Source organism: Mauremys reevesii, linkage group 7, assembly GCF_016161935.1.
Source record: "Mauremys reevesii isolate NIE-2019 linkage group 7, ASM1616193v1, whole genome shotgun sequence".
Taxonomy (NCBI): domain Eukaryota; kingdom Metazoa; phylum Chordata; order Testudines; family Geoemydidae; genus Mauremys; species Mauremys reevesii.
The window spans coordinates 7,689,444-7,711,197 of NC_052629.1; the positions used below are offsets into that span (position 1 = coordinate 7,689,444).

Sequence of the window (21,754 nt, forward strand, 5' to 3'; positions counted from 1 at the left end):
AGTACGTGTTTATGGTGCAGTTCTCATCAGAGTTAACTTGATGTTGGCTGTTTTCCCTTTCCACGCTCACTTACGTCATGATCAGAGTCTCCTCCCCAGGCTCACCCAATACCCCGTCCACAAAGAGTGGGGTGGACGTGAAGCTGTACTTGCTCCAGGATCTCCCTTCGTCGAAACTCAACCTAGTGGGAAAAGCAGAAGCGTCACCATCTCTCAGACACAGCTGCAGGAAACGGAGCTGCTCGACATAAAGAGACAAAAGGTAGGAACTGCCTCAACAGCTAGGCAGGCCACGTTTAAAAAAAATATGACTAAGGATTTGGGGTGCCTACTCCGAGTTGCTTTAAAGGTGCTAGACTTGCAGCACATTCTGAGCACCCACCCTCTGAAAATCAGCCCCTTTTAAGGTGTCACAAGGTGAGCGTCATAATGCTGAGGCTTCCAAAACCAGTAGTCAGCTTTTGATAATCTTGGTTTTAATGCCCCACACAAAGGTTTCTTCTGGTTTGGCTAAAAGGTCTCCATCCCACTACTGCTGAATCCTTTTAGCCTGCCAGGGCAAACAAACAGCTGTCTCTGCTCTTGGGCCACTGCAGTCTAAGTCCTAGAAAGAACGACTTGTTTTGGGCATCATAAATCAGAGCATTGATCAAGCTACTCTGGCACGATACTGCTAATCAGCGGGCAGTACTTAAGGGGTGGTAGGTAACTCATCAAGTCTTGTGTGAGACTGTAATTTTAAGGGCAAGCTGGACTCGGCAGCCAAGATTTTTAAAAAGTGACTCATGATCTTTCAGCTGGAGATACCTTAAAAGGAGCTATTTTCAGAGTGCAGGAGCTCGGCACTTTCTGAAAACCGGGTCCCTTTAAGGTGTCTCAAGATGAAAACCCAGAACCACTCGTTGCTTTCTAAAATCTTGATCTGTGTGTGTTAGATATTGGCAAGATGCTGACTGTAGCGCTGGCTACATAAGGTTAAACAGCACAAAGCGATGCTCTGTCCAGGCAGCTCAACAGCGGCTCCTAGTGGTGACAATGCTGCTTTCTTTGGTGGGTAGCCCTGATGCTATCTAATAAAGTTGTGGCGTAACTGCTGCCCTGCACCTAGGAGATAATTTCATCCACGGTTTTGCAAATAAAGCACATTTGGAACTCATTAGGAGACTGATCCTACTCCAAACTCCAACTTAATGGGCAGGCTCTAGGGGCCAAACCTTCACCTGGGATAGATCAGCGTAGTTCCAGAGATTTTAATGGAATGACACTCATTTACCATCGCGGAGGGTCTGGCGCCAGAACTGTAACCTGTTTCCCCACTTGCACTGATGTGTGAAATCGCCGGCACTGCTTTAGCCTTATCAGAGTGAATGCACGTAAATTTCTTAATTGACATATTCCGGCTTTTAGCTAAAAGAAATTAGTCACAGCTTAACTGCCAGCAGCACGTAATCTGGAATGAAGGATTCCCTGACAAATGAGATCAGCACAGTCACAGGCATTACCATAGATGTCTGATAGGCAAAGATGTGTGTTTCATGGCAACCAGGACTCCACCTTGATCCAGGTATAAAACGCTGTGCTCCTCTTCAAAGATCTGCAAAACATACATATACCCAGATCCGTTTTCCTTAGCCTGGATAACAGGCCACACACTTATTCCGGGAGAGGCACTGGATGGGGATATGTTTACCAAACTACGGAACAAGGAGAAGACACGTTATTACCCAGACAGTTGCAATTTTTTTATGTTGCTATCTTGCTGCCCCCTTGTCAAATGAATTTCATCCTGCCAGCTGGCAGGGAGAATCTATGTGAAATGTGATACTTTTAGATCACTCATCCCCACCCTGCAGATCAGGGAGCTCTGTTTGAGGTGCAGGAAGCTTCACTTTGCAGGTAACTTACGAAGACCATATGGGAGGGTTTTGAGAGAACAAAGAGAGCTGGGCAAACAATGCAAAAATTAATTTCTCTCAGTATTTGTTCACATATTAAAACAGGTTTCCTTTGGTCGGGTCCCTTTTATATTCTCCTGCAAACACCCATGCAGTCCAGTTCGGTAGTAGTCCTTGGATAGCACATTTTAATATCACTGCTTGGCTAATTTAGGAATTCAGATCTTAGGGGTCTAATCTCATGTCCATTGAACTTGACGGAAAAGCTTCCATCCACGTCAGTGACACAAGACCAGGTTCTAAATGTACACACCTAATGATAAGAGTTACACTCCTCCAATCAGAGAGAAGATAGGCTACTCTGTGACCGATCACAACAGAGCTCGAATTTCAGATTTCGAATAGCGAGCCACGGGACGAAAAGAGTTTGTGTAAAATGTTCTCGAATAGCAAATAAACCATGGAGAGCCAGGATCTGTTTGCAGCCATTTCCCCAACCAAAAGGTGAGACGATCCATCGAACAAATTATTCATTTTATTAACTAGTCACTCAGCTCCAGCAACAATAAAGGCACATTTCAGGTAGAGAGGAAAGTCAGTCCAGTGGTTCATGCTTGCCTGGACTTGAGAGACCGAGGGTCATTTCCCTAGTCTGCCCTAGACTCCCTGTGTGACCTTGGACAAGTCAGAGTCTCTCTGTGACTCAGTTCCCCATCAGTTCCTGTAGAATGGAAATAACAGCACTGCCCTACCTCGCAGGGTGTGGTGAGGATGAACACACTAACAAACTGAGCGCTCAGATACTACAGAGATGGGGGCCAGGTAAGTACCACAGAGAAATAGTTTTGTGAGCGTCCCTGGAAATCCCTGCCATTCCCTCCCTTTATTCACCTCCGGAACGCCTCTGCACCACTCCCAGCGGCTTGACTCATCCATCCAGACTCCATAAATGCTGCTCCGTGGGGGCAGGGGACGCTGTATAGCAACATGAAGGACTCTGCTCTCCACTTCCCCACTGCTTCCCGCCCATGCTAACACTGGAACGCTGGAATGTCCAGACTGAGTCAGACCAGTGTCCCGTGAATCCAACACCCTCTAATCATCAGTGGCCAGTATCAGACACTTCAGAGTCAGGCCCCAAGCAATGACGCTCCCCACCCCCAAACTCATCTCTCCTGCAAGGCAGAGCAACCGCCGATCCAAGACTGACTATTTGCATTGTTAAAAGCACTTAACTATACACTTAATTTCAATGTTTGAGAATTATTGCATGTTAAATAAATGGCAGCTAATTATTAAAACATATTTAATGATGCTCAGCAGCCATGCATTAGATTATCCAGCCTTCTACCTGATTGCTAAGGCTCATTAGTTATGTGCTCTCAAAGCAAGGGATATTTAATTAACATGCAGAACAGTGGGGAGGGAAGGGGGCAAACACATTTGTTTCGGTAATCACAGTGTCTCACTCGTGTGGCATGAGGCTTCGCTTTCCGTGCGTGAGATTTATAATCTGAGCAGAACAGGAGATATTTTTCATTCTCCATCCATCTTCTTTCAGGTTAAGTCCTTGGCTTGATGTGCTCCATCAAGAGGAAAATATGCTCATGATTCTGCTGTGCTGTCCTTGTAAGAGAGGACCTTGTATTTTGGAGACTAAGTTTGTATTTGCAGTGGTTGTGCCGGTGACCAAGGACTGGATGGGGGATCCTTGATAATTGTATTGAGGGTGTAATCATCAGAAGGGAGAGGAACTGTTGAGGTTCACACAAGGGGTATAACTAAGAGTAATATGAAAGGTATAAGAAACAGCACTTCCCCTCTCTCACAATAAATGAAAAAAGGTGACTGCCAATGAAATCATAAGGCAGAAAACTTAATAATAAAAAGGAAGGTGTTTTGTTTTGTTTTTTTAACTAAACACACGTTAACCTGTAGAGCTCAGTGCCATAGGATATTACTGAGGGCAAAAACATAATCATATTGGGAAAAAAATTAGACATTTATATGGATACTAAGAATATACACAGTTATGTTAGACAGGATACAAAACGTAAGCGCCCCAAACATTCATGCGTAGGAACACAGGAATGAAAACAACAGCATATTGGATCAAGTCGTGTAGTTCAATATCCTGTCTCAGACAGTGGCCAGCACCAGATGCTTCAGAGAAGAAACGCTGGAGCCGGCAGTTATGGGATAATGTGTCCACAGGGAAAGTTTCCTCCTAACCAAGTTTATTAGAAGTGGGCTATTGTAAGTGTCTCGACTCACTGCCGCGGCGCCTCCTGCTGGTGACTTCTGGGAATTAGCTCGTTCCAGCTCCGGAGCGCCCTCTGCAGGCTGGTGATCCACCTTACCTGTGGCCCCGTGTCCCGCCCAGGACCCCGGTGCCCTGGCAGTAACCCCTCACAGCCTCAGGTTCTCCCCCTCCCAGGGGAACCCCCACCCACTATCCCCACTTCGCCTCAGTGTTTGGCTACTGCCAGTCCCCATCTAGCCCCCCCGCTTGCTGGGGCGGGCTGCAGTGTAAGCCACTCATCATAGGCAAAGGGGGGTCAGACCTGCTGCCTCTGCCTACCCATGGGCTGCCCCCTGCAACCCAGTACCTAATGGGCCTTACCAGGCCTTCAGCCTGGGGCTTTCCTAGGCCGGAGCTCCCCAGCTCCCTAGGCCTTTCCCCAGCCCTGCTCCATTCTAGGTTCCCTCCTTGGCACCTTGCAGCCAGGCCCTTCTCCCTCTACAGGCAGAGGGAGACTGTCTGGGCCGCTGGCTCACAGCCTTTTATAGGGGCCAGCGGGGCCTGATTGGGGCATGGTCCCAGCTGAGCCTACTTTCCTCCAATCAGCCCAGGCTTCTTGCCCCAGCCATAGCCCTCTCCTGGGCTGTTTCAAGCCCCGCAGGGCAGGAGTGGGTAATCACTCTGCTACAGCTAGTAATCTAAGGCCCTGATCCAAAGCCAATAAAAAAGTCAATGGAAAGGCTCCCATTGATTTCAACAGGCTTTGGATCAGGTCCTAAAGCATGAGGGTTTATATCCCCTTCATGGAACAAGCCAACTACTGACAGGGGCTTTGTAGAAATTTCCCCTTTTGGATGCATCCATGGACACGTGTCCATTTCCAAGGTTAACTCCTTCCTTAGAAGCAGTTGGTCCAACAAGGACACTGGCCTGATCCACTGTGGTAATTTCTAGGTCCTTAATGAGATTAATTAAACAAAGGGTAACATGGGCAGAATATCAGGGGAAACTGTCCAACAGTGAGATCAGTAAGAGGGTGGAATAACCTCCCAGGGAAGAGGAGAAAGTGACACCCCTTGAGCAATGGAAAGCTACGGTAGATTGATTTAAGTGACTCTTCTGTGCTGACGCTCTGGTCCACCAGGGAATAGACTAGAAGACGGTGACGCTACCTCAGGGAGCACAGGACAGTGAATTACCTTGTTCCCTCCGCCTCCGGTGAGAGAAAGTCAGCTCCCTAACACTGACAACCCTGCAGCCACTCAAGTACTCCTCAGAGCTCTGCCAGCCCTTCTTTGCCTTGCAGGATCAAAAGGTATACCCTCGCCCCCAGGTCCCTCTACATGTGTCACCTGAAGTCATGCACGGTTCATAGGGTGACCAGAAGTCCTGATTTTATAGGGACAGTCCCGATTTTTGGGTCTTTTTCTTATACAGGCTTCTATTACCCCTCACACCCCCATCCCGATTTTTCACATTTGCTGTCTGGTCACCCTAACTGTTCAGCCCATCACTGGACACGCAGAAATTACCAAGTTCGCTGTTCCCAAAGGGAACAAGACATACTTCAGCTTGTTTGATTCAGCTGAGTCACAATTTGCTTAATACCACAGCACTGAGAGGTACAGTACACTCTCCATCAGGGGCACCGGAACAGGGGGGCCTGGGTGAGTGACAGGGGAGAGGAGGTGGATAGGAGCGAGTTGGGGTGGGCCCTGCTCACTCACTCCCGTCACAGTGGGGCAGCAGGTGGCTTCCCCTGTGGCCAGGGGTCTCTGCTCTATTCTCCAAAGCTCTGCACCATTTGAATCCCTTGGGACAGGGAAGGGATTCAGATAACACAAAGTTTTGGATAATAGGGTTTTGGGAAATCAGGAGTATGCTGTCTACTGTAAAAGGAGAATAAGTTTGTTCACAAAGAACAGAGATCTAAATTAGAACTGAGTGAGACTACTGGACACAGAATGGTTACGCAAAAAATGAACCATAAACCGAAATCCTAGGTCCACCCTTCTCAATGGTTTACCTGTCCTATTTAATAAAATAGATTTTCTTCCAAGGATTCAGTCTTTGACAGAAGTGCTGGTTTTCAGTCAAAGCCAGGATCCAAGTCTTCATGAATACCCAGACCTTTCCAGGGGTGTTCCACAGTATTGGATCCCCAAATGGCTCTCTCAAAACTCATTGTGTTGTCCCCATAGTCAGGAGGACCCCTGCTGTTCTTCTCTGCCTGTCAAGGGATAGCTCAGTGGTTTGAGCATTGGCCTGCTAAACCCAGGGTTGTGAGTTAAATTCTTGAGGGGGCTATTTAGGGAACTGGGGTAAAAATCCGTCTGGGGATTGGTCCTGCTTTGAGCAGGGGGTTGGACTAGATGACCTTCTGAGGTCCCTTCCAACCCTGATATTCTATGATGACTCCCCATCCCCCAGTCAACTCCTATTTCAATGGGGCTTCCATTGCTTTGGTTTACAATGCTTAATCTACATATGAACCTATGTAATATATGTGAATATGCTTCCCTTTGTCTGGCAAAACCAGTTTTTCACCTCTGCTAGGGATTAATACCTCAATAAAAACTATAAGGACATATTTTCCGTATATACACCTACTTTTTAAATATAATCAGTACATACACATTGATACCTTACAAAACACTGTTTATGGATGGCTACTACAAAAGCAGTGTGTTAGTTGCAGTGAGTTTGCCAGGCTTGATAGGAATTGCTGTTATAGGACAACGAACCGTTTCCCAGTTGGCAATAACGGCTCCCTAGGGTCATAGTGACCTAAGAAGGCGTTCCCATTTCTGATTTCTTTGATTCTCTGTCAAGACAGTATTTGCTTCATCAAACTGGGCAGTATTTTACTTGTAAGAAAGGACATGTGCAACCCATCTAAGCAGCTCTCAAGCAGTAGTTGCCAAGCTGAGGGTTGGTGAGGAGCCAGTCACAAGTGTGGCGGTATCTTTTTGTTAGAGCTGGGCTCAAACTAAAAGTTTTATCTATTGCTGGTGCTTACTGGCCTCTGTTGCCATAGTACCTCACAATGTTTAATTTATCTTCACACCACCTCCCTGAGGCTGGGCAGTTCTATTATCCCCATTTTACAGATGGGAAACCGAGGCACAGAGAAACTAAGTAATTTGCACACACTCACACAGGAAGCGTATGGCAAGGATTGAACCTGGCTCTCCCAAATCCTATGCAAGTGCCCTACCACTGGGCCTTCCTTCTCTAGCCACCCAAAACTCTAGTGCAGCTAAACTCCCATGGAAATCAACAACCAAACTCCCTTAAGCTGTATTTGAAAATACCAGCCTTGGTGACTTGGGCACATTTCCACTTTTTAACAGGAAATAGTGTAAGGAAAAACCAGTAGGGATTACCCTTCGCTTGGGTTAGTATAAATTATTTTGCCACCAAAAAGAAAAAAAAAAGAAAGAAAAACAGATCACCTTTTTAAAGCAACTCACCTTCCCTTCATTTGACACTCAAGGCTGTGATTCATGTTATTTACCTGTCTCCATGTGTTCCCAGCGTCCGATGAAACAAACATGCTGATGTCGTTGTCTGACAATTCGGTACCTATGTTACCTATAAGGAGAACATTATTCAGTGCAACAATATTTTAAGACATAGGAAAGTGAGCTGCCTCAGTGGTGTAAATGATTTTTACCTTTTCCTAAGCAAAGGATTTCAGCGTTGGGGAGGGGGAAGAATTGTCATTTTAGTTTGGCAGGGAAACGTCATTACAAGATCAAAGTCCAAATACTTCTATTTCCATGCACAGAGGAAATGCAATAGGCGGAATCTGATGTATACAACACTTTATGTACAATAGATAGTAACTGAATGTTTCATACCAGAAGCCACGATGATGCTAGGGGCAGTATCTCGGCTGGCGATGTTTCCTGAAGTGTACGGGTTCTCGGAAACCTTTAGGTGAAGGTGCAGCGAGCAATAGGGCTGGAGAGAAAGGGGGCGGGGAGGAAAAGAGAAGTCATAAAGGGCATCCCATTCAGTCTCCCTTCCCAACGGGCATTCGTACATCAGAGTGATGGCCATGGAACATCACAACAGAGGACTGGAAGGGGTCCCCTGCTATTGTGGACAATCCGTGAGAACCCAGCTTTCCTTACTCCATTCCTGAAGGCTCCAAAAAAGCTCATTGCAAAATAGAAAAAAAACACACCAAAAGCTGGAAGCAAATGGAACACCAGCCCGAGGGAAATGTGCCAGCCAGTCTGTGAACAACAGTGCAACAAGGTCTGCTGATACCATTAGCACAGCTCTGTGAGCGAAGCACTGCAAGCTGCTACGTACTGACACGGGCGGTCTAATGAAAAGACAAACCCCGAACTGTCTCTCAAACCCTGGCAGTGACAAGCTGGCTCTCTCTCCCACTCTTTTGATTCCTTTTATTTAAAGAGATCTGTTCCATGCCACAGTAACACGGCAAAATTGTAAGGTTAATAACAAAGAAGAGAATATTAGATGCCTCAGCTGCATAGTGCATGCATCTGCTGGTATTATTCATTATTATTATTATTATTTAAAAAAGCACAGAACATATATCCTGAGCCAAGGAGATTGCAGTCTCAGGGTCCGATCTTGCAAACAGATCCACACTCAAGATCCCTCACTCCCATGAAGTTTCCAGTTGGAGACAATGAGCCTCTGTGAGCATGGATCTCTTTGGAGGATTTTACACAGGATGCAAAAAGCCAGAGCACCAAACCCAGAGGGGATGAGAGTGCTGAATAGGGAAAGGGCAGAGGAGGGGTAGAACAGCAAGACTGCGAATCTGGGTGGTTTGGATGAGGGGAGAGAGAGTGTTTGGTGGACTGGAACTAGGGGAGAGCTCCATGCACATGGAAGAAGGCACGAAGATCTGAGGCTGGGAGAAGGACGTAGGGGGCAGGGGCTGGATCTTCTGTGTTTGCAGAGTGCCTGGCACACAGACAAACTAGAGAGGTGAGAGCGCATGAAGCCTCCACTGAAATGAACAGGAGCTGGAGTTGCTCAGCTCTTTTCTCAGGATTTGGTCCAATGATAACACAACACTACCACAGAGTGCATGTAAGTACGATCTCTACCACGTGCATCTGCAAAGACTGGAGGAACCACCCAGAGCATAAGTGGGAAACAAGGGTACACCCACCTCCCTCCAACACCCTTCAAGGAGTGGGAGGAAGATCGTGATTAACCAGAGAATGGGCACCATGCCCCAAAACGATTCATAGAAGTTAGATATGGATGAGACCAACAGTGAACACTAGAAAGGTTGTGATTTACTGAGTGAAAGGAAATATCTTCAGTGCTGTACAGTAGCAAGCTATTGTCAAATGCCAACCTGTTAATGGTAAGCACTGTTTTAGGCCTTCCTTTGGCTAGTTCAGGATGGTCACTTGGAGCATAATATTGTCCCTGTCGTGGACACAGTTGTGCCTCTCAGAGTTTGAAATGTGAGTCCCTCAATGCGGACGTCAACCACCAAAGTCAGCAAGTACCACTCCCGCAAAGGCGAGCCCAGTGGCCGAGTGGGGAGGAGGGAGGTGAACTCTTCCTGATGTGACACAAAGGAAAAGGCCAGGGTGGCATAGGTGGGAGCATCGCTAGACAAGCAGAATATGCCAAACACCATAACCACAGCTGACAGTCTTGTAGGGTCAGACTCCACAGCAATCCAGAGGAGGGTTCTGGGGAGAGAACCCAGTTCGGCTAAGCAGAAAGGCAGAAAGAGATTCCTCCTTTTACATTTCTATCCGTTCTGAAGGGCTAAAGGGGGAACATGTTTTTCAAACCAAAATAATTAATGTCGCCCTCTGGCATTTTGCAGACAGGAGCTAATGGAAGTAATTCACCCAATCCCCCACTCCAACAGAGATTAGCTCGCGTCTCAGACTTCAATCCTTTTAGATTGTGCTGCTTGAGGTTCCTTTTATCTTGTATCTGTATCACTGCATAGATACATATTGTATAGGTGTAAGCTCTACTGATGGAAAGTGATATATAAAAGCCAGCTATTATTACCATCATTATTACATAGATACAGGGTACATACAACAAGACCCAGTGCAAGAGCTGACATGCTGCCTATCAAGTGCATAACCACAGGGCCGGCTCCAGACCCCAGCGCGCCAAGCGCGCGTGTGGGGCGGCATTTTGCCTGCAGGGCGGCCGGCGGGTCCGGCGGACCTTCCGCAGTCATGACTGCGGAGGGCGCGCTCGTCCCGCGGCTCGGGTAGACCTCCCGCAGGCATGACTGCGGACGGTTCGCTGGTCCCGCGGCTCGGGTGGACCGGAGCCGCGGGACCAGCGAACCCTCCGCAGCTGCGGGAGGGTTCGCTGGAGCCGTGGGATGAGCGCACCCTCCGCAGTCATGCCTGCGGGAGGTCTACCCGAGCCGCGGGACCAGCACCTCCCGCAGGCATGACTGCTTGGAGCGGCCAAATTCCTAGAGCCGCCCCTGCATAACCATTTATTCATCATAATGCAGTAATGCCTAGAGGCCCCAACTGAGACCAGAGCACCACCTAAACTCTGACCTTTCCTCTCCACCCACACAGCTAAAACTATTGCTCAGCTTCTCATCATCTTGCCTACTGTAACCTTCTCCTCTTCGGCTTTGACAAATGCATTCTTGTCCCATGTACATCCATGCAAAGGTGTCCTGGCTTGTCACTTTAACTCCCTCTTTGCTTCCCTCCACTGGCTCCCCCTTCCCCACCGCATTAAACACCAGCTTCTTGTCTCTGCATTTAGCCTATCCCTGCACAGCCAATCATCTCTCCTATGATCCTGAGACATCCTGCTCTTGTTTCCTTCAGTCTGCCAGCCCTTCCTATAGCTCTCCGATTCCTCCATTACTTTGAAGACGCTGGTGCAGGACTGCTGCTCATTTCAAATTTGGCTCTCTGGGGAGAGGGAGGCAAGGAGCGTAGGTGGAATGGGGAAACGTGGGGCTCTGTCCACTAGCTTCCCACCTCTTATGTGCCACAATTAGGGGCTGGCTACATGCTGTGGATAAAATAAGAACCTGCCTCGTTCTGTGCTCCGAACTCAAATATCAACTTTTCTGAAGGTCTATAAAATCCACTTATTTTTCCTTATGTTTCATTTCCACTCCCCACCCCGCCCCGCATACAGTTCTTGCCAGTTTTGCAGAAACAGAAGTACTAAAACACAATAATAATAATAATTACCACCTAACTCTAATACAGCACTTTTCATCAGTAGATCTCAAAGCGGTTTGCAAAGGATGGCAGTAGCATGATCCCCATTCATAGATGGGGAAACTGAGGCACCAAGAGGGGAAAGTGACTTGTCCAGTAAGAGCTTTGGGTTGCTGTATATATTTTTTAAAATATTTTTTGCCTTGACTAGAAGTAGCAAGCCCTGAAAATCTTGCAGGAGAAATTGTTCTCATGAGATGCCCTGCTCAGTTCTGCACACCCAAGAGGCTCAGATAACCGTTGGCGAAGTATCTGCATTTTGTTGTGCTGATCTAATTTGCCCCTTGAGGGACGTCCTGCCGCCCTAGTAACCTTCTCTTAACATCTCAGTCATTTCTGTGCAAAAGTCCCACCGTCCTGTAAATAGGCTAGTAAACTCCTAGGTACCCTGTTGAGAAAGTACATAACCCGCCCCCCACCACCACCACCACTGCAAATGAGCTGGGCTACTTCAGCTGGGGTACATAAAAAAAAAATGAGGAGCATCATTACCACATGGGACTTGTGTTACAGGAGATGGGCCCAAACCAAAGCCCTGACCCATTATATTCATAACAGGCTGAGCCAGAACCCTTGGCTCTAAATGCACTTGGATCTGACAGTGAGCACTTCCAGACAGACACAATGCACCTATCACAGGTATTTATTATATACTGTTGCCGTAGCACTTTGGGGCCCTGGTCAGGGATCGGGGCCCCACTGTGCTACAGGCTGGACACACACACGGAGAAGATGGTCCCTGCCCCAAAGGGTTTACCATCAAAGCTGATGATGAGAGACAGCAGGTGGCTACAGCAAAGAGACAAGAACAGCGAGACCGTTATGGAAAGTGCTTCCTGATCCTGACTGGCCCCCCAACAATCAGAGCTGTGGGGGTGTCCAGATTACTATCCCAATGTCTGCATGGGCATGCCGATGGAGGTGAGACTATGTGACGTTACTGATATAATCTGGGACCATATAGAACACAGTGGCACCAAATCTTGTGTAAAGGGGGTCATATAAGGTGTCTAAGACCAGGTTATGGGTTGCTGGTTATAAATATGCTATCTATATGTATGTATCATTTTGTAGTTGAAGTTATGAGTATTGGCTCTATACTGTCTGTATTTTAAACTTATGTTGTGCTTCTGGGAAACATCCCAGACAAGTTGGTGTTAGCTCTGACTAGCCTGCTTGATGGCCCATTAAGGACCATCAGCTACACAATTGACCCAGGGAGAGAAGGCGATACGCCTTGTAACTCAGCAAAGTGCAGGGACTTGTCCCTGTGACTCCAGACTCCATTTTACTGTAATTTTCCACAGTAAGAACAAAGAGGTTCTTACACCTGGAAAAGAGACTATAAAAGGCTGATGCTGCATCTCCATCTTGTCTTCAGTCCTGCTTCTTACCTCTGGAGGGACTTTGCTACAAACTGAAGCTCTGAACAAAGGACTGACTGACCCATCCCAGTGGGGGATGTCCCAGAGACTTGATTTGGACCTGCAGTCGCAGGCAGGAGGGAGGGCCACAGGGGGCAGGCCCCCGGGGCCCCCCCCCAGCCCCAGGCCAGGGGCCCCGGGGGGCCTGGGGTTTGGGGGCCGGGCCAGGGGCCCAGGGGACTCGGGGCCTCCGCCCCCCCCGCTTCTGGCCCTTGGCTTCTTTCGCTCTGGGAGGTCCTTCCTCTCTGGGGACAGAGGATCCCAGGGACAGCCACACGCCAGCAGGACCACGCCCCCAGCAGCACCACCCAGCCGGTAATTCGCGGGCGGGCGCAGCGGGGCGGCAGTCCAGGACCCACCCACCCCCGCCCCCGCCGCCCCCGGGCGGCGGGGGGGGGCGCGGCGGGCGCGTCCGCGGCGGGCGGCGGAGGGGTCCCCGCCGTGGGTCTTGGGGGCACTTTCGGCGCGGGTCCAGACGGGGAGGACCCCCACTGCTGACTACCGCCGAAGACCTGCCCGGAGTCCTCTTACTCCATCACTGCTACAAGCCTGAACCAAGAACTTTGCCATTACTGTATGTAATTGATTCCATTTAACCAATTCTAGCTCTCATCTCTATCTTTTTCCTTTTATGAATAAACCTTTAGATTTTAGATTCTAAAGGATTGGCAACAGCATGATTTGTGGGTAAGATCTGATTTGTATATTGACCTGGGTTTGGGGCTTGATTCTTTGGGATCGAGAGAACCGTTTTCTTTTATTGGGGTGTTGGTTTTCATAACCATTCATCCCCAGGAGGAGTGGCACTGGTGGGGATGCTGGGAGACTGGAGTGTCTAAGAAATTTGCTTGTGTGACTTGTGGTTAGCCAGTGGGGTGAAACCAAAGTCCTCTTTGTCAGGCTGGTTTGGTTTGCCTTAGAGGTGGAAAAACCCCAGCCTGGGGCTGTAACTGCCCTGTTTGAAGCGATTTGTCCTGAATTGGCACTCTCAGTTGGGTCCCGCCAGAACCGCATCGTCACAGACTATGACATTTATTTTGAAACAGTTGCAAAATTCCATAGAAACCCCTCTGAGTTCTGTTTTGCTAAGTTATAGGGGAAGGTGTATATATATATACACACACACACACAGATTTTTGTAATGTGTTGACTGCCCTAGTCTCTGGCTACGTAACATAAATGAAAAACAAGCAACCTATAATAATAAATTACCTACAACGGACACTACAAAGCCCCCGTCCCCCTTTTAATTCTGCAGCCTGTGCCCATCTCCAGCGACTGGACTGCCCAGTCTCCAGAAGACCCTTCCTGAAAACTCCACTGGTCCCCTGCTGGCATCTACAAATAGTTCGCTCACCCCACCTAGTGTGCAGAATTTCAACTGCACTGTGACAGAGTCCGTATCTTCACCTGCTGCCTAAGAGGAGATCATCAGCTCTGCAGAAAGAAGCCTCATTAAACAATGTTTCCTTCCTTAAAGATACATAAATAAATAAATAAGTAAAATAGCCAGCTCTTCCTATAATGTCTGGCTGCTCAAGCCTAGCATCACTGTGCCCTTGTAATGAAGATTCCTGTCCATGCCATTACAGCATAGCCATGAAGACCAGTCCTGTTTTTTTTTAAAGCCAGTATCATCTTTGTGTTGTTACCTGAGGGAATGTTGTTGTTGTTTTTTAAAGCAGCACTTACTAGGAGGCAACGAACAGGGTTTCCTCTCAGATCAGTGTCTGGAGCCTGTAGCAAGCGCCAGTCTCTTCCTTTGTTGTAGGTGATGAAAGTTTTCACTTGGTTGTCAATCTTCTTGTTAGCCAAGAACATTCCCTTTATCCCTGCTACCTAGGAAAAATTGACATGGCTGAAAAAAATACATCAATTGGACTCTGACCTTTGGTGTGCACCTGTCAAATCCAGCAGGGACTCAGTCACAGCATCCGTGTGATGGAGTCAAGGGGGAGAATTGCCAATGGGTATTAAAAGGAGGAAAGGTATGGGCTTTGTTAGAATAACACAGAGAAGCGCTGCAGATGGGAGAGAAAGCTTGTGCTTTCGAAGGAGCGTGGAAACCTGAAATGATGTAGGTAACACTCAGTACAAGGTGACAACCCCTCTCTTTGGTCAGAGGAAATACACAAGGAACAGTCACTCATTTCTCTCTGCTGAGTCAACCAGAGCAACTGCTCCCTTGCAAACAAAATGATAATAATTAATACCTCGCATTTCTACAGTGCCCTACACCCAAGGATCTTAAAGTGCTTCATTAATCACTGGCATATTAACCTTACAATCCCCTGAGTGTATTTTTATCCCAATTTTGCATGTGGGGGAAACTGAGGCACAAAGCAGTTATAGTGACTTGCCCAAGGTTGTGCTAGAGTCAGAAATAAGAACCAGATCTTCTGACTCCCTGTCCAATATTTTATCCACAAGGCCATGCTGCCATACCCCAAATCCCGTGGGGGTTGTGAAAAGATGCTACGTGCTTTGTTAAAAGGTGGATTACATATAGAGTCCTGTGAGAATCAAGCAGGAAAATATCTTCGTTTTGCTCAACGCACCTTGCAAAACATTCCCAGGTTGTTCAACACGCTGAAAATCAATAGTGCAATATCCACTGTAGCTTGAGAGCGAGTCTGTTAGGCTGTTGCTTTATAAACAATGAGAACTATGATGGGATTGGAGAGGAGAGGGAACCTTTTATCTGCCATCGGGATGGTTCAAGTATCCCCTTCACCCCTGCTCTGATGGCAGGGAAGTGAAGGAATCGATACATAGTGTCAGCTGTCAGGCCATTTTATTCACAGCAGTTATTACTTAATTGGCACCAAACTGCAAACGCCTGCAGCAGAATCAAGGGCTGTTTTGGCCTCAACTTACTTCACGACGAGCTTGGAGGAGAAGTTCCACACAGGGAGGCTGGCTCTTTTCATAGCAGTGGAGAGTAGCAAGACACGCAGGAGAAGTTATGCGGTACCTGACAGTGAGGGGACTGGCTTCCCTCCATGCCTCTCCTAGAGGCCCCATCCTTTCCAGAGAAGCCACCTCCCGCGCTCTCTGCATAAGATTTACCTGCCATATATGCTGATCTTCCCCATGCCAATTCCATTAATCTCCACCATGCATTCCCCCCTTCCCTCTGTGATACACAAACTGGTTGCCCTGCTGCAGACAACCTCCAAGCATGTGCTCCCAGCTTACTTTTGAGACACGTGGTCCCACATTTAGGCTTCCCCTGCCATGATGGAGCTTGCCCCTTCCAGTCCCACAATAATATTGCATCATGTGACTCCTCCACCATTCCTGAGGCACCTACTTTTCCCTTAGGCTCTCCTGCTCTGGGACATCCCAGCTTCACATGGACCTTTCCCTGTCCTGGGAGACAGAGGGGTAGCCCCTCCACAGAGGATCAAAGGTGGAGGTGACCTATCATGGTCTCATCCCTCCCAAGATGTATGAGAACTGTGGTCCTCAATCAGACCCCGGTCTTCAGTCCTTCTCCCACCTCATGAAGAAGAGAGATGAGTCGATGGGGTGGTGGCCTTTCCTGGGCTCACCTTGACCCCAACACCTGCGCTGAGAAGATCGGCACCTTCCCCTGCCCAATGACTTGCTGAGAGGGGAGGGCCCTGCTTCCTTTCTGACTTCTCCCCAAAGAAAGGAACCTTCCACACTCAGTTCTCCTTCCAGTGGAGCAGGGGCCTAGCACCAGGGGAGAACTCACTGGGCCCAGTCCTCCTCCCCACTCATAGAGAAGGGAGAACTGGCAAGCTCTTGTTTCTCTCTGCTCAGAGACAGCATTATGATTTGTGACACCTCAAGCAAAAACTGGGCCTCAAAGTAGGGTTGCCAGCCCTCCAGGATTGTCCTGGAGTCTCCAGGAATCAAAGAGTATGTTTTCATTAAAGATGATGTCATGTGATGAAACCTCCAGGAATACATCCAAGCAAAATTGGCAACCCTACCTTGAAGTGTTGGTAGATGGGAAATCGGTCCTTGGGTTACCTCCTCCCAGTCTTGTTGCTGAAGGAAGGAGTGGGGTGGAAAGGGACCTAGAGTTTGCAGTGGAGTGCAAGGCATCCAAAATATCAGGGCCGCTAGCACCCTTTTCTGTTTGTGCATAAGACCAGCCTCCCCTCTGCTGCAAGAAATGGAACTATTCCCTTTGGAACAGGGTCTAGCCCCTTTACTCACATCCAGCAATGTCTTATGCCACAAACCGTCCCATCCGTTTCAGGGGCACTACTCATGGAGTGAGGTACTACTCAGCGTGAGTAAAGGAGGCAGCGTCTCGCCCTTTGTGACACGTGAGCCTCACACAGGGCCAGACTCTGTTGCACTTGCTGACAATGACTCACACTGAACAACACTGTACTCCTCAGGTGGTGCCACTGAATTCAGTTGGGGGTTGAGGCCTAACGCGTCAACGGTATTTCGTCACCTAGCTCCCATTGATTTCAAGGGGGATTAGATGCCTAAATATCTTTGAGGACCTGAGCCTAAGGTCCTGCTCACCAGGAACATGGAGATCAAAATATCGTCCTTATAATGGAGCCAAACTAACTAGAAAATTAATATTTGCTATAAATACAGCCGGGATAATACATTTTTAAAAATGTAATCCTTACATCTGATGTGGGTTTTTCCCCCAGGTTATTTCTGGTTTCTTTGAAGAAATGGAAAGATACCAAAACAGAAAAGGAGTCTACCTGTGTCACTGTGTAAATAGCGATGACTGAGACTGTAACAATAGCTTTGCCTCTGCTATCACAGCCAGGGCCAATAACTCCATTTGTATTTTCCTTTGTTGTTCTCTCAAAATGGTTGTACTATAGTCCCTGTGAGATGTTGGCCATGAATGATTAAGGAGCATTTTATATATATCAGGGTGATAAATGTGTTCTGAAGTCCTATGAATTTTTCTTTTATGATTCCAGTCTTGGGCTGGGACTCTGAGTCTTTTCCAAAGCAAGCAAAGCATAAATTGTATTGTCATTTTCAGATGGGTTTATCTTGGGAAAGACCTCACTGAGTATATATGCACCCACAGCAGGGAGACACACACATTGTGTACATGTACAACACTGTATATACCCCCACTGCATACACCCCCACAGCAAAGACAGATACACACAAGACTGCATGAAAGAGACACACTGCTTACATGCCCACACCAGATGCATCGCCACTTGAAAGACACAAACACACACTATACCAAATAGACAAACTCTGTGCACAATGCAGACTGATATACACTGTGCGCACAACACACACAGTCCACATATTCAGGCATGCCAAAAAGATATCTGCACTACACATACCATTTACACACTGCTTACACACTCACATCAGGCAGACACACACTCTGTGCACATCTCAAACTGACAGGCACAAACATATTTCACATACCCTACCCGATCACAAATACTGCATACGATTCACACACACAAGGCAAATACAACACCCACCCACTTCCGCAAGCTATGCACATACTACACACTATGTGTGCTTCTACATGCTGCATATTAGACAACGTACGTCACACTAGAGACACACTACAGGCATCCCCCACCACGCAAATACTGCAGATGGACACACACGCTGCACTGGGCACCATTAAAAACCAACACAGTATTTGGCTTTAAGGTTTTCATTATTATTTTTTTAACCAGTAGGTCACTTATTATGACTTTGAGCAGCTATTTACAAAGGGGCGGATTGTAACCCTACTACCCAGCCTGAGTTGGGACAGTGTGTAGCTGCAGTGTTCCAGAAACAGTGGATCTTCACTGGTCCCTGTCTCTCCCTTGCTCTAGGAGGAAAATAACCCCTGCTATCCCTTTGCTGGTGCAGACTACTTCCCTCGCTGCGCTGAACCCAATATCCTCACTGGGTGCACTGGGGCTGGAGCAAGGTTCCATCCACTCTCCTCCCAGCACATCCCCACTCCACATGTGCAGGAGAGGGAGTAGCAGCAGACAGACAGATGCTGTCTTTGGCTCCAGTGATGCAGGTAGCCCATGCATGGAAATATGTCCCCATACTTTCCAGTGTGGGTGTAATGCAGGGTTCATAACGGACTCATATACTCTTCAGGCCTGATCCATATCCGACTGAACTGGAGAGATTCCTGCTGATTTCAATGGGAGCTGAATTAGAGCCACAATGGGGAATAGGGCCACAACCAGTAATGTCTCACCTGCCTACATCAAAAGGTAACTGCACATGTTATTCACAACACACACTGTCCAAGCATCAGTACAGACTGGCAGGGAAAAGATATGGAGGGGGAAAAAGCACTATAAGGGAAAATAAATCTATTAATAAAGACAGAAGGGGGTGAAATGAATGATGACGACTCAGAAACAGCTGGTACACCAAATATTTTTCTATAAATCAGTCTTTAGCAGAAAAAATACAACTCTAGACCATTAGGAAATTAAAAAAAAAAACGTAGATGTGCTTTTTTGCAACTTCCTTGCATTTCTCCAGAAAGGGGGGATAGTTCAGTGGTTTGAGCATTGGCCTGTTATACCCAGGCTTGTGAGTTCAATCCCTGAGGGGACCATTTAGGAATCTAGGGCAAAAATCTGTCAGGGGAGGGAGGTGGATTAGATGACCTCCTGAGGTGTCTTCCAACCCTCATATTCTATAATTCTAGTCAAGTCCAATAGAGAGGTAGCTGGGTGAAATGTAAGGGCTCGTGTTAGGCAGGAGATCAGACCAGATGCTCTAATTGTCCCTTCTGGCCTCAGACTCTGTGAATCTATGCTGTATTAAGAAAGCTCTGAAAAGCAATTCCTTTGACAATATGAATATATACTGGTGGAACTGACCAAACATATCCTAGCTGCATGATTTTGATGAAATGTTTTGTCAACATTTTAAATTTTGACTAAAAAACCAAAGAGATGAAATTTTAAGTGAAAATTACATCGTGTTTTCCGCATGGCTCTATATACTAGTGAGCTAGCCTGGATGATATGGATCCTTGGGCATTTAAGGGAATGAGCAAAACAAGCTCACTGTTTCACTAAGAGCAAATAAAAAAAAAGTGTCCCAAAATTGGTTCTCTTTTGTTGGGAAATTTTGAAATTTGAACATTTCCCGTCATCTCTACAATAGTAGTACTCATCGGGCTCAGTCCAACTCCCGTTTGAGTAATGCAAAGCAGACGTACCCAGGCGGAGGATCTCGCCTAATTATTCTATACACACTGCCACCCTCACACACTCCACTGAAGCCAGACAATCTTACACATGACAAACACCCCCGCCCCAAACACACCAACTTGACCCCATCCCAGCACCAGTACATATGCTGCAAACACACCGCAGACACTCTTTTCTAGATGCAGCTGTCCTCACACCAGCACAGAGTTTACAGGATTTCTACTTGTTTTTAATTTGCCTTTGGAGTTTCTTTCTTTCTGTTCTTCATCTCCATTTACCCCCAAACACTTATCGTTTGCAGCAGTTCTACTAGGAGATTCACGCTGGATGGGTTCCAGCTCTCCTCCAGCCAGAACATCAGATTTCAAGGGAGGTTTGTGCCAGGCTCAGTGTCAGCCAATATTCTTTCTATCTAGGTAATCAGCAGACCCAACGCTATCAGTCTGATCACATTAATTTCAATCCCAGTTCCTATCATCTGTCAGCCTAATAAAACAAAGACTTTTCTTTCCCCCCTGGGATGTAGGACACCTTTATGTAATGCAGTGAAACCACTCCTTGAACTGACAGTAATAAGAGGCAACAGCCGTTTCCACGGGCTGCCAAAGTTGCAAATAGATTAATAGTGAAGACCTCACAAGGATGAGGAAATGGCCTGCCTGTTCCCCTGCAATTCGTCTACATTTATTCGTCAGCACCCGTTCAGGCTTTCTACATGGACATCTCAAGGTGGTTTCCAGTTAAAGGATATTCAAAGTCAGTCCAGCTCCTGGAGTTAATACTCAGGTAAAAGTGCCTTCCCTTTCACAGGGACTCAATATTATTCAATGGATTTCCTCCTGCAGGGTGAGAAACCACCTGTAGGACACCTAGGGTGAGAACCTCGCCCTGCTCCGGCCCCTTTGTGCCATGCAACTGAGCCAGAGTGCCACAAAGGGGCCTTAAAAGCCCAGGTTCCATCCAGGGGAGGATTCCCACCCTGCAGGCACTGCAGAAGACAGCTACTAATCTGCCTTCCAAAGACACCTTTGCAAGGTCTGGCATAGGGAACTGCTAGGGGAGGGGAGGGGTGGGGCTTCAGCACACAGCTCTGTGGAGATTCTGGGCCGCTCAGGGAGGTAGTCATAACCTAGATAGATGCTCAGGGGAGTCTAAGTAACACCAGGGGCCATTCCAGTCCCCAGAGCATCCCAGGGTCAGGAGGGTGCTACAGGTGGCTTAAAGCTGCCTCCCTCACCCCTTGACTGTGCGTTCTGGGCTGTGACTCTTAGAGGTGCAGCACAAAACCCCTCAGCCTTGGGACTCTGTGGCCCTGGGACTGCACCTAGGCAGGATGTTGTGTGTTCTATGGGATCACTAGATTATGGCTTTTACAGTTCCCACTGCAGGAATTCTGGCTGAGCCAGCTAAAATTTCTCCTGAGGGTTCCCAGGTCGTGAATGTTGTAGCAACTGCAAGTTGCCATAGAGCTGCTGAGTTTGGCATGGGCTCCCCTGAGTGTATGGTAATGTTGAGGCCAGATCTTACATGGAGGTACCTCCTTCACCCTTGAACCTACTTGTACCTTCACTTTATGCCTACCTTGTGCAACACTACAAAATCCGGGCTCTTTGAGGTCCTTGGATAAAAGGCATTGCACCCGTCCAAAGTTATTTGATGGTGTTCAGCCACATGGCGTCTCCACTAATCACATTTAGGGTACAAGGATGTGTGCGTTCATCACAAAAACAATGTTACTGGAACAGTGCAAACTCCCAGGATGGGATTGCGTCATTAGCACTTGTGACAT

The 21,754-nt window shown here is 47.5% G+C and overlaps 1 protein-coding gene across 6 annotated transcripts in view; it reads right to left on the bottom strand.

Moving 5' to 3' along the window:
• The window catches only part of SORCS1 (sortilin related VPS10 domain containing receptor 1), a 393,912-nt gene that overhangs the window by 62,730 nt on the left and 309,428 nt on the right, over positions 1–21,754 (bottom strand). For all 6 annotated transcript variants that reach the window (XM_039481793.1, XM_039481792.1, XM_039481791.1 and 3 more), the window contains 5 exons: positions 14,489–14,635; positions 8,001–8,103; positions 7,655–7,731; positions 1,503–1,594; positions 75–182 (listed from right to left, as the gene is read on the bottom strand). In XM_039481793.1, the coding sequence (XP_039337727.1) occupies positions 75–182; positions 1,503–1,594; positions 7,655–7,731; positions 8,001–8,103; positions 14,489–14,635 (527 nt within the window). The remainder of the gene's footprint in view (positions 1–74; positions 183–1,502; positions 1,595–7,654; positions 7,732–8,000; positions 8,104–14,488; positions 14,636–21,754) is intronic.